At 43.1% G+C, this 13,094-nt stretch overlaps 1 protein-coding gene across 1 annotated transcript in view; it reads left to right on the forward strand.

The window, feature by feature from the left end:
• Positions 1 to 13,094, forward strand: part of MYO5A (myosin VA (heavy chain 12, myoxin)) — an 83,714-nt gene that overhangs the window by 34,466 nt on the left and 36,154 nt on the right. Inside the window, exons 10-17 of the mRNA XM_009994544.1 lie at positions 1,460 to 1,725; positions 2,287 to 2,368; positions 4,728 to 4,868; positions 5,945 to 6,070; positions 8,119 to 8,202; positions 9,529 to 9,531; positions 11,779 to 11,940; positions 12,918 to 13,015. Of these exons, the coding sequence (XP_009992846.1) occupies positions 1,460 to 1,725; positions 2,287 to 2,368; positions 4,728 to 4,868; positions 5,945 to 6,070; positions 8,119 to 8,202; positions 9,529 to 9,531; positions 11,779 to 11,940; positions 12,918 to 13,015 (962 nt within the window). The remainder of the gene's footprint in view (positions 1 to 1,459; positions 1,726 to 2,286; positions 2,369 to 4,727; positions 4,869 to 5,944; positions 6,071 to 8,118; positions 8,203 to 9,528; positions 9,532 to 11,778; positions 11,941 to 12,917; positions 13,016 to 13,094) is intronic.

The raw sequence follows: 13,094 nt of genomic DNA on the forward strand, positions 1-13,094 counted from the left end.
TTCCCTACAAAGACAGCTCATTTAATGATCACAGGTGGAAAGCTGATGAGCCCCAGGACATGATGAGCTAGCCTGTGTTGTAATGGGTATCTCCAGTGCAGGAATCCTACTGAATGAGGTAGCACAAAGCTGCAATCCTATCCAGAGGTGGTAAACATCTAGCTGCTCAGTGACACTGGCTGTGCTGTTCCCTGACAAGGGCCGTGTCGCTGTGAGCTCTGCGGCCGCTCTGCCTGGGCAGGTGGTGCTGCTTCAGGAGCTCAGCAAAGGGCTCTGCATGGTGCTGTGGGGATGGATCAGCTTGCTTCACATCAGCTTGAGTAAGCCTAATGTGACACCCTTTTTTGCAGTGTTTGTTATTGTTGATACTTGTCTTCTGAGCCAGCTAAAGTGACGTGGCTAAACTGAAAGAAGACATGCTTGGTTAAACAGCTTTTGGAGGTGTAACAGCACTGCCATAGCACCTGTGTGCTCTAAGGGCTGCAATAAGCCCCAGAGAAGTCAGAAGGATGTGGAAAGGGAAAGATAAAGCTGATGTGCCCTTAAGCTATTGGGCATGTATCAACAGTGCCCTGTAATCTGTCCTTGTCAAGATGCTGCTTGTCAGGGTACTGTTGAGCCACTGGGTGCAAAGTGACTGTGATGAGGAAGTAGTGTTGTGGGAGTTCCTGAGGAGGAAGGACCTGTCTGTCCTCCTTCTAGCTATTGGTTTGTTTGTTATTCACCAGATGTAGTATCTTAATGAGTGGTAAATGCACTGAACTGATTTTTCAGCAGAAATCTTGCACACGAGTCTTGCTAGCTGATCTTACTTGCTTAAACAAGGGTCATTTTTTTCAGTTGTACAGTCCAATTTGAGAGTTAGGGAACATCATCTGCATACTCCAATCTCTTAACGTTTGGCTTCAGAATTCACTGAGAAAACAGGGTTAAATATTGAGACCAGAGCCCTAAATCCCTTCCACACTTTTTCCTCTTTGTTTTTGGCTTGGGCTGTGAGGTCCCATTCCCTGTCACTCTGCCATGGATGTATGTGAACAGACAAGAGCACTGCTCAGAATCAGTAGTCGTCTGTCCTCAGCACACAGCGCATGTCCTGTCCTTGGCATTTCACTGGCTTCTTTGCTCAAAACTGAGACATAGTTATAAGAATTCAAAATTCCAAGTCCTTTCCTGAGAAGTGAGGTTGTTAATTTTTGTGAAGGTTGCAAGTTCCCTGCGTGAGGCTTTTTGGTGAACACAAGTGTAGTAAAATGCCTCTGGGGAGCTGTGATGCACTGATTTACTTCAGCCACGTGAATATGATTAGCAGGTAGGGAACTCGTTATGTTTTGAGGAAGAGCTGAGGAAGCTGCTGTTGGCTGCTTGTTGTTGGATCACTGCAGGCAGGCAGTTCTTATGATTGCATGAGTGCTATTAATAATCCTGTTTCAAGACGTAACGAGATTGTTTTTGTTAGCCCAAGCATGAACCCCTCACCATCTTCTGCGACCTTATGGGTGTGGAGTATGAGGAGATGGCCCACTGGCTGTGCCACAGGAAGCTTGCAACTGCCACCGAAACCTACATCAAGCCAATTTCTAAACTTCATGCCATCAATGCCAGAGATGCACTTGCCAAACATATCTATGCTAATCTCTTTAACTGGATTGTAGATCATGTGAACAAAGCCCTTCACGCCACGGTGAAACAGCATTCCTTCATTGGAGTGCTGGACATTTATGGGTGAGTCTTTTTGTCAGAGATGACACCTCTTATGTAATTATCTCACTGCAAAGCATCTTTGCCTTTATCATGTAGTGCTCTGTGGGTTGCACAGAAGAAACCCAACCCCTTACCAGCTGCTTATTCCAGCTGAAGTAGGTGTTGGGTTTTGACATGCTAGCCAAGATCTTTGTCTTTACTTTCAGGTTTGATATTTATAATGGGATTTCAGGGTTTTGAGCTTTTGGTAGTTCCTTGATGTGTTGCACTGGGGGAAGTTACAAGGGAATTGTCATCTCATGGTTCCTCTAGGGTGACACTTCTAGAAAGGACAAAGGTAACTAATAGGTTGTCCAAGAACATCTGTCCCTGAGTTCTTCATACCTGCCTAAGGAGGGAGCATCACTGAGTTGCCCATGTACTGCAATTTGCTGTTTGCCTCTGAGCTTTGTTGTTGACTGTGGTTGTTTATGCCTAGAATAATGCAACGAATTTGGCTGGGGGGAGGGAATTTAAAATTATAGGGTCGTTTAATCTGTTTTTTACACTGCACTAGTAATTTTGAGTATCTGCGTATTTTAGATTTGAGACATTTGAAATCAACAGCTTTGAACAGTTCTGTATCAACTATGCCAATGAAAAGCTGCAGCAGCAGTTCAATATGGTAAGTAGGAAATGACTGGCATTTCCTCTTCCTCTTCTCCTCACCCAAGTCCATTCTGCTAATTGGGTCCCCAGTGGCTGCGATGAATTCCTTCAGTCTATTAACCAGCTGTCCTGGCCATGGGCTTTGGGGGATGGAGAAAGATCAACTATCTCCTAGAAATAGATTTTATGACTAACTGCTGCTCTGGGACTATTTGAAATTCTGATCACAGTAACAATTATCAGAGAGAAGCAGTGCTTGGCAATTAAGACCCTGAGATTGCCTGTCAATGAGAGGACTGTGTGGATGAAGTTGGAGGCAGCTGTGTCTCCATAAGCTCCAGTGAGAGCCCGTGCAGGGCAGCAGGAGCAGGGCTTTGCTGCTGGGAGGCCCCAGCCCGTGCTGCCTCTCCCGGCCCTATTTCTGAGGGTTTTCAGCCACATCCTGAAGTTGATGTCTGACGTGTGGCAAGAAGCTCCTCTTCCCCCTCCTCCAGAGAGATCACGAGTCTCTCTCCTCTGCCTTAACTGACGTTTGTAATGATGTGTCTTACCTGCATAAGAACGAGGCAGGTTATTTCTGCCAGGCCTGTTGCTGGGCTGTGCTGCAGCGCGGGAGGAGCTTCCGCTCCCTGCCCGGGGTTCCTCCCTGGCTCCGCGTCGCCCGCGCCCTTGTCCTTCCCAGCAGCAGGGACACGTGCCAGGCAGTCAGCTGGGTGCAGCACTGGGGAACCCAGCACTTCCCAGTAGAGAGAATTCCCGTGTCTGACTGCTGTCATAGTGAAAAATGTTCTTCTAATGCCCAACCGGAATCTCCCCAGGACTGACGTGCACCCATCACTTCTCGTTTTTCCCATGTGATTCCTTGTAAACAGGGAGTCTCCATCTTCCTAATCCCCACCCTGTAAGTACTGGAACATGGTCAGAGAGTCTCCCCTAAGCCTTCTTTTCTCTAGGCTGAACCAACCCATTTCTCTCAGCCTTTCCTTGTACATCAGGCTTGATCATCTTTGTGGCCCTTCTCTGGACCCTCTTCAGCCTATCCACATCTTTTCCATATAGCAGGAACCAGAGCTGAACAGTGTTCCAGGTGTGGCCTGGCAGTGCTGAGTACAGTGGGAAACCACCTAATTCCCACCACACGATTGCCAGTTCGTCTCCAGTGGAGAAATGGTTTTATGTTTTCTTTCAGGACTGAGGTTGGATGTGACTGGCCAATAAAACGCTGCCCTTGGCTTTCCTGTCGGGAATTAACTCGGCGTGTAACGTGGCTGCTGAGCAGCAGGGTGGGAATGGCTCCCATGGGGGCCCTCAAGGAGCACTGCTTTGGGAAGGGTGGCCTTAAGCTGGTGGAGTAAAAGGGATAAACCACTTTGTGGAAGTAGTTTTCTGCTGGCTGGCAGCAACGTAGCAGAGAGCCCAGCCCCTTGGGTGGGCTTGTGCAGCAGCAGAGGGGGCTGTGGCAGCCCCAGCCCTGCTCTTTGCTGCTGGGTAGGGTTTTCAGTTCTGCCTGCCTGAGCAGTTATTTATGCATTAAAATTTAAATGGGAGATAAAACATTTAAAATTACTGGAGTCAGCAGTCTCTTTGTTTTGTTTTTTTTGTTTGTTTTTTTTAAGACAATTTGCCTGCTTAATATCTCATTATCATTTATTTCCTGAAGTTTTAATTCATATCCTGTGCAAAATTCATTAAAGCTGTGCAGGGTTTGGTTTTTTTTTTACTAATATTTTTTAATAAATCTACAACTACGTTGTTATGGATCTTCACACCAGATAAATCTTCCACTAAATTTTGCTTAAAGGTCTTCTTGTGTTAATACTGGAGTCATTCTTGGAGGTTTCTGCTGAAGAGATTATTTTAATGCAACGTGTCATCTTAGGAAAAAGTCAGCAGCTATTTTAGAGAAAATGGAGCTCTTCTTTTTTACAAGGAAATGTGAAAGTATTTCTAGTGAAGTTTTACTTGAAATAGAGAAATTTTCATAACTTCAGAATCATAAATGCATGGCACATCCCACTTCATAAGTTGCTGCTCCTGCACTTGAGGTTTTTTCTGGATTTTGTGGTGGTGTTTTGTTTTTTATTTAATAAGAGAACAGAGCTTATAGTAATTGTGGAACAATATAGTAATAAGATAGGAAAATATAGACCTTATTTGCAAAAAATATGGAGGAGCATTTTAGTTTGTCTGTTGCTTTTAGGCCAGGAAAAATGTTAATTTATTTTTCATACACTTACTTGTTAAAGGGTTTACTCAGATCAACTAGCATGTCACTAATAGCCTGTTTTAATGTGCCAAGATGAATTGAAGTAAGAGTTTGATGCATTTATTCTGCATTTTATCTTACAGCCAACTGTTTTCTTTTTGCCCTGTAGCATGTCTTTAAGCTGGAACAAGAAGAATATATGAAGGAACAAATACCATGGACTTTGATTGACTTCTACGACAATCAGCCTTGCATCAACCTCATAGAGGCCAAAATGGGAGTTCTGGATCTGTTGGATGAGGAGTGCAAGGTGTGTGTTCAGGGGCTGTCATAGAGAAAGAGGTCATCAGCCATCCTGCTGCTGGGGCCTCCCAGGGAAAAGCCATCTGTGTACAGCCATCATTTTGACACTGCTGTTGAAAGGATTTGGAGAACGTACAAACAGAATTGGCAATTACAGGGGGATAAAAAATGGTCTTACTTATGCTTTTTTCCCCTCTCCATCAGGTGTCTGTATCTGTTTCTGGGTATCTCATCAACCTTTGTTTTGACTCTGGCAAATTTCTCTTTCCCAAATGTAGCAAGTGCAGTCTTTGGTCCTGTCACATTTCTTCAAATTGCCTCTTGCTTGGTGTCTTACCTTTTGGTTTTTATCTTAGTTTAATTTATGCCAAGCCACGTGCAGGGGATGGTGTGTGGTGTCCACTTCAGTGGAAATCCAGCTTGGAGTTCGTGTATCACAAAGCATCCCAAGCAATCTCTAATGGTGGTGGGTGAGCTCTGACCCTCTGAGGTGCTGCTCAGTCAAATAATGTACCTATTGGATACCCTCCTTTCAGGTGTGTGACAGTGTGTCCTGGTTTGACTCAGGATTGGCAGTTGAACCAACTTTGCTGTCTAGTCCACTCCTCCCTACAGGAGGGTTATAGATAGAATTCTTCTGCTCCTTTAGTGTCTGAAGTAGTAGATTCCACAAGCAGAGCAAAGTGTTCTAGGTCTTTTGGCAGTATCTATAAACACTGAGCATTGTCACTCCACTGGCTGGAAAACCTGCTCTGCTACTTAAAAGAGAGTTCACTGAAGAAAAAAAAAATCAGTAAAAAAAATTGGCTTCATCCTGGCTCAAACCAGACCACACTGGAAATGTTACTAGCATTGTATGTGTCACACAGCAGCTACACCTGCTGCTGGGCTGCACCCTGTCCAGAGTATTAGACAGGCAAGTGCATAGTTGGTTACTGACTTCCTTGCTTGTGGCAGTGCTGGAAATCCAAGGAGCTGGAGTTTGAAAGCAAACCAGAGAGTATTGTCCCCCATCTTCTTGGTTTCTTTTGCTACTGAGAAGTTTTCAAGACTTTTAAAATGGCTGCGTGTTCTCTTCTGTAGATGCCAAAAGGCTCAGATGACACTTGGGCCCAAAAGCTGTACAATACTCATTTGAATAAATGTGCCCTCTTTGAAAAACCACGTCTATCAAACAAGGCTTTTATCATCAAGCACTTTGCTGACAAGGTAAGGACTTTTCCTCCAGTACCTCGTTCTGTGGTGGGTGTTCCTGAGTTTCTGTGCAGGACGGGACCCTGGGACCCAGCCTCTTGCAAAATGTGTGCCTGCCTGCACGCTCCATCAGGAGAAGAAGGCTGACCTGGCAGCTGAGCAGAGTGAGGAACAGAAAAGAACCACCCTTTCCAAAACATGACAGCTCAGTGTTTTTGCAGTTCACAGCATAATTGTATCAATTCCAGTTATGCTAAAGAATGACTCAAAAATGAAAACCATGAAGTATCTCACTGTATTTCTGGCTAAAGAGCAACAACAAAGTAATGTTGGTTTTGCTGCCATCTTGATGTGCACGGAGGGAAGAGGCTGACACCCCCTTCCTCTTGTTGCTGGAGCAGTGCCTGCTAGTGCCAGCTCTGGCTGGGCAGCTGGGTGAGGGGTGTCTCAGTGCAGTGCACACCTGGGTTGGCTCCCTCAGGGCATCATCAAACCGAGCAACTCCTCGGGTTAAAATCAGGTTAAAAAGTTTAAATTCCTGTGTAAAACAAGTGTCCTGGTAAACAAAGAAGCTGCTTCAGAGTGCTGTCAGCTTTGTCAAAAAAGTTTGGGGAAGCTCTGGGATTCTTATCAGTAGATCTGTATGGACTGACATGGGGGGTTGGCGCCTTAATTTGCCCTCACTTGGTTTCTCCCAGGTTCTTGAATTTATGCACAGAACAGGGGTCCTGTTCCGGGTGCATCTAGTGCTACTTTAACCAAAGCAGCAAGAACTTCTCTGTAACTTTCAGATGCCTGAGTTCTGTTTTATTTGGTGGATGAGAGAAACAGGAAGGATTCAATTAATATTTCATACACTGTTCATTAGGCTATCATTAAGCAATGTCATTTGATACTTGAAAACAAGGCTTTCCTATGCCCAGTCTGAGCAGTGAGGGCCAAGGAAAGCTGAAAGCAGCTCCAAGCAGGCACTGGCAAAGCTCTGAGCTCTGATTTTTCTGTCCGTGCTTTCCCATGTGCTTAAGTGGATGCACACAGACACCTCGAAGGCAAAACCAGAGCTGTAGCTGCCAGGTGAGCAGTCTCGACAGGGACTTCAGCGGGGAGGCAGGTTCTGCTGCCCTCTCGTGGCTCTGTCTCCCCCAGGAAGAGCATCGGTGGGTTATGATCAGAGCAGCCTTTCAGCTGTGGGGGGATCCTCTGTTTTCTTCCCCCACAGGGGTTTTTTTAACTGTTTTGCGGCTCAGTGTGTAGTCCCCTTGTGTGAGCCCTTGGGGAGGGGCTGCTCAGCTGTACCAGTGGCTGCTCTGAAGTAGTGACGTTGTTCCCAGGGGCTGCTCCTGTGTTTTGTAGCCTGCACTGCTGCTGATAACAAGGTTGAAGAGCAGCATGGGACACTTCATGAGAGCTAGCATGTTTGCATTCAGTAACATTCACTTCTAAGGTCCAGTTTTCGACAACAGTTTCTGGGTTTTGTTCATTGGGACAGTGAATTAAATGCTAGTTTTTTTTATCTGATGCTCTGAGTGTTCTTTGGTCCAGGAGACTCTGTGTCCCTGTTACGTTGTTATGTATTTGTCACAACATTCAGACTTGTTGTTGCTTCAGGTAAAAACAGTCTTTCTGAGTACAAATGAGGCATTTTCACAGTAAGCTGCAGGCAGATCTACTTATTGCCTCTCAGCTAACGAGATGAAATACTTTGTTCTCAGTTACATAACTCCAGTCAAGGAGATGCTCAACACACATTTTGGTTCTTCACCTTACAGTAACCCTGCAGTCATGCTGTCTTACCACAGGCATCTCTCAGCAGTGAAATACATCTGGTATAATGCAGTAACAGTGTTTGTCTTTATATGTTTTAATATTTTACCTTTTACTGGAAAGCAGTCCTTTTGAGGAAAATCTGTATTTAACAAAGATGCACTTGAGAGCTGATGTTTTCAAAATCCACAAGAATTATCTGTTTTAAATGGAAATATTACAGCTGATGAATTCTGTGCAAAATAGTCTTATTAAATACTTTAACACTTACTCTTTTTTTGTGAAATGATGGTTTTCAGGTAGAATACCAATGTGAAGGTTTTTTGGAAAAGAATAAAGACACAGTTTATGAAGAACAAATTAAGGTCCTGAAATCAAGTAAGGTTGGTATAAGGATTTTTTTCCCTTTTTTTTTTTTTTTTTTTTCAGTTATGAATCCTTGGATTAAGGGTCATACAAAATTTCTTAAAAGCCTAGGAATTACTTCTCCCTTAGTATGAGACTGATTGAAATTGAACATAGTTTGTGTTTTACTTAGCTGTCTGTATGAATTTTGGGAGTCCTGTAGCCTAATTTTGCTCCATGTCAGATCAGTCTATATTTAGCCACTGATGTTACTATTTGTTGGGTTGTGGTGTGTTTTTTTTTCTTGTTTTGGGTTGTTGTTTGTTTTTTTTTTACTTTTCACAGAACTTGGCTGTATTTTCTGTAAAGACATCAAGAACTTGTAATATGCTATAGTAGTATAAGAAGGCTTAACAGTTGAGCACTTAGTTTTGTAATCTGAAAACAGAAGCTCCTTGTTTATAGCCTGACAATTGAAAAGAAAATTTCTGAAGAGACAAGTTCTATTCCAGAGGCAAAATGAGAGAGGAATGAAATGTACAGACCCTTAGGACATGAATGAGAATTTATAGTCTTGCCTTCTTGATATCTGTGAAAGAAAGATAAAATCCAAATTGAAAAATACTGAGTGAAAGAATGTTATAGAACAGGCCTTCAGTGGCATCCTCTGCTCTTTTTTAATGGCAAAAATGCTAGTTGTGCTTTTCTGAAATGTAAAGGCAATTAACTTGACTTTGTGCTGTGATGGCTGTTGGGAATTTGCTAGCTCTGATGGCCCAGGGAGCTGGGTATCAAGGACAGGCTATTTAAAATGAAGCTATTCTATCAGGAAAACCAACGTTTTTTCTCTTCTGTTTCTATTCTGAGATATATGAAGTTTAATGATTAAAGCATGTAGTATAATGAAGATCTGCAGCAGACTTTCTGCTGAGGGAAGTGTTGGAGTGGTTTGAGTGAGGTCAGTGGCTGTTTGCCTGAGGGCTGGTGGGGACCTGCTGCCTGTGTAGCTCAGGCTCTGCCATGGTGCAGCAGGACACTGCAGAGCTGCTCTGAGGAATGTGGTCCAGTGAGTAAGGGATGACAGGGATGTAGCTGCCATATAGAGCATGACAACAGCTTGGGCAGGCTCAGTAGGTTAATTCAGTTTAAACACTAAAATACAACATGGTTTTGCCCAATGGTAAATTTTACCAAAATCAATGTTTAAAAAAAAACTGTGCAGCAAATAGACTTTAAGAAGAGGAATGTTTAACTTTTACTTTTGAGCAGGCTTTCTTTATCAGTAATTGCAGTGGGAATGAATTTCTGATATTTTGTTGTTGTTGTTGTCGCTGTTTTCTGGGTTTGCTGTGCACATTCAACAGAAGGTAATTCTAAATTGAACCACATCATCTGCCATCCTGCCCATGCCCACTCTCACATACAGCTGGAATGCTTCTTTGCTCTCCAAAGTGCATGACACAGGCTGCTTTTGGCAGGCACTGTAGTGTTTAGCTATTTATCTTGGCCTTCTCTATAAATCCACCCACAGGACCTCTTTGAACTTGTTCAGTTTCCATGCATGTATCATGAAAGCAAAACAACAGTCCTCAGCTTTTATGCTTGCTGCTGGCATGTTAAAATCTTCTGTTGTGTCTCTATATTGGAAGAAATTATCTGTAAAGCTGCTAGCAGCATGTCTGTTAAGTTGTCTGAAGAAATTACAGGGGAAAAATGCTTGCTTGCTCCTTTTGTACCATGGGAATTATCTGCCCTTTGATCAGTGTTTTCCCTCTCTTGGAATACCCCTACTATTCTGCAAAACAGAGAAATTGATAAGATACTGAAAAACAAAACAAAACCAAAGCGTTCATTCCCCCACAGTGTGGATCATCTCAGCAGTGCTCTCCTGGTGTTGGGCTCTGCTGCAGAAGGCCATACATTGCTCCTCCTCCTGTGTGCAGTAACTGAGGCAGTGGCTGTGGAAATGACACCTTTGAAATGCACTTGCCCATTTTTACAGTCAGATTTTTCCAGGGTTGGAAAAAGGGAATGGGGCTTACCTACTGATGGATGATCTCTTCTAAGCTATCTACAGTCCAGGCACTGGGGGTGTCCTTTCCACCCCTGGTGTGTGAGAGCATCAGGAGTTTCATACAAAGTATGTAACTGTTCAAGGCCAGATTGGACAGGACTTTGAGAAACCTGGTCTAGTGGGAGGTTTCCTTGCCCATGCAGGGGGGTTGGAATTAGATGATCTTTAAGGTCCTTTTCAACCCAAATCGTTCTGTGAGTCAATGATACTCCATTCAGATGAGTTTGTGTATAGGCTGAAGAGACTTGGCTGTGTAGCTGAGGTGCCTGCACATACCCACTCACTCCATCTGACCACAGGCAGCTGGATGAGGTGGTGGTGGCCCAATCATCCTGAACTCTTTGAGTCAGTGAGACAGGTTAAATCACTCTCTGGAGATGTCATTCTTCCACCAGCTACAAAGGTAATCTATGATGATTGTGCTCCTAACACAGCTCAGATGAGATAAAGCTAAACTGCTTTTTTTAGTTCAGGAGTTTAGGATACCTTGATAGCATTCATAGTCATTAAATGATGCTGGAGTGCTGTGCTGGATGCTGCTGAGGAGCAGTTGATGCCTTCTGCTAGCCCATCTGGCACCACCACAGAGCACAAGTACCATTTTGTTGTGCAGCATGTTTCATTGGATATCATGCATGCTCACCAAATTTTACAAGGCAAAACCAATTCTTTTTATTTTTTAGGTTTTACTTAGCCCAAGCACTTTCTAGTACTGAAAACTGAATGAATGCTCTTTCCTCTTGGGAGAAAATGCACAGATGCTAGATAAAAGATTATGCATTGACAGGTAGAGAAGTTCAGATTTTCTTGCTCTCATAATGCATCTGAAGTGCTACAGTTGTCAGTAGAAGGACCTGGTGGTGTTACTTTTAGTTGTCAGTTACTTCAAAGCAGCTATTAAATATGGGTGTGTTTTGTAGCCATTATAGAAAGGGAACCAGAAACCCTGAGTGATATTTGGAAAGATATTTCAGGTTTTCCTTCAATTCCACTGGCTTGAGAGTAGATGTTCAGTCAGCTTTCAGGTTTGGCGCTTTTTTTTTCAGGTGATAGTTCCTCTTTTAACTTGATTATTTCAAGTTAGAGTGATAGAGCCGGAATAATCTTTGTTGTCTGCTGGATTATTCAGTGTCCTAGATATTTCTCAACTACAAAGGAGTCTGGTGCATCACTGGACTCTTGTTTCTTTTTTAGAGCAAAGCAGCCATATATAATTGCACTTAATACTTAAGAAGCTGCTGTCAGTATCTAACAGTTTCACATGGAAGCTATTGCTGGCTCTATGAAAAAAACCCTCAAATCATAATTTTATCTTCAGAAGGAAACTCACTGATCAAATCCACAAATTTTTTAGTTTCAAATCATGACCCACTGACTGTACTACTAGCTTGAATGCTTGATTGCATTTGTACCCATGTGGATTTCAACAAAAATCCAGTGCTTACAAAAACTGAGCCTGGATTCTAACAACCTCAAGCACAAACGGGCACCATCACTTGCGGTGTTTTTACTCTCTGTATTTCTTCTGCTGTTATGCCAGTTTAAGCTGCTACCAGAGTTATTCCAGGATGAGGAGAAGGTCCTCAGTCCCACATCAGCAACCCCTTCAGGACGTGTGCCTTTGTCCCGAATGGCTGTAAAGCCAGCCAAGGCCAGGCCAGGGCAAGCCAGCAAGGAGCATAAGAAAACTGTGGGACATCAGGTGAGTATGAAGATGCAGCTCTACTAAATAATCTCTCCCTCTATCTCAGGACTCAAGGTGCACTGGTGCTTTCTGGGATCCCTTGTGGTTTTGAGACAGATGCAGTTGAATATGACTTACATTTTGGAGCAAATATACCCTAATTACGAATACGTTTTGAGCCACAATTTCAGGGGCTCAGTTCTTACACTGGCACAAAAACTCACATTTTAAAAAATACATTTAGCAGCTGGATGCTGAAAAATCTTACACTGCGTCTCTAATACAAAAGTGACTTTTATCATATTCTGTGTAGAAATAGAGGTTTACTTAGAATATTTAGTTCAATAGAAAAAGGAAAATCTGTACTAACATGATTAAAACAGGTAGGGTATGTTTCTATAGTCTTCTTTATCTATTAGGGCATTCTGTGGTTAGAAGGATACACTGCAGTACATTAGGTATTTGTGATGCTTGTACTTCTTTAAAAGTAGAGCTCCTAAAACTCTCAGATATTGGTCTGAAAGTTCTCTTCAGTAGGTCTCACATTGGGATCAATGGAGCTGAAGAAATGGACAGTTTAATTTTTTTACCACTCTGTCAATTTCAAATTTGATTTAAAATTTATTTAAAACTAAATAAGTACTTAGTAATATGCCGTGTGTTTGAGTGATGGAGAGATGGATTAGACGAAGATTAGGGTAGATAAGACCTTCAAAAGCTAAAAATAATTCAGTCTGTCCCATGTTTCTGTAATGTAGCACATGCTGATAGGAGAGCTTTACTCCTTTAAAAGTCTCATTGTAACATAATTCACTCAAATGTTGTATCTGAAACTAAAATCTCTTGCCATAACAAAACCAAGCTGGTGATTATTACCGAAAGCATTGTTACAAGTAAGCAAATATCCCTAGGTCAGCTTCCCGAGGCAATCTCAAACAGGACTGAGCTTCTTGAGGCTGTTCCCTGATATTTTTCCCTTTTTCTCTTTCAAAAAGTTCCGAAACTCCCTCCACCTGCTGATGGAAACCCTGAACGCCACCACCCCACACTACGTGCGCTGCATTAAGCCCAACGACTTCAAGTTCCCCTTCACGTAAGCAGCTCATGGATGGTTCCTACAGCCTGGACAGGGGAGGGAGCTGCCCAAGGCCTCGGTGGGTCGAGGTTCTGCT

Source organism: Chaetura pelagica, unplaced genomic scaffold (assembly GCF_000747805.2).
Source record: "Chaetura pelagica isolate M959 unplaced genomic scaffold, ChaPel_1.0 scaffold222, whole genome shotgun sequence".
Classification (NCBI taxonomy): domain Eukaryota; kingdom Metazoa; phylum Chordata; class Aves; order Apodiformes; family Apodidae; genus Chaetura; species Chaetura pelagica.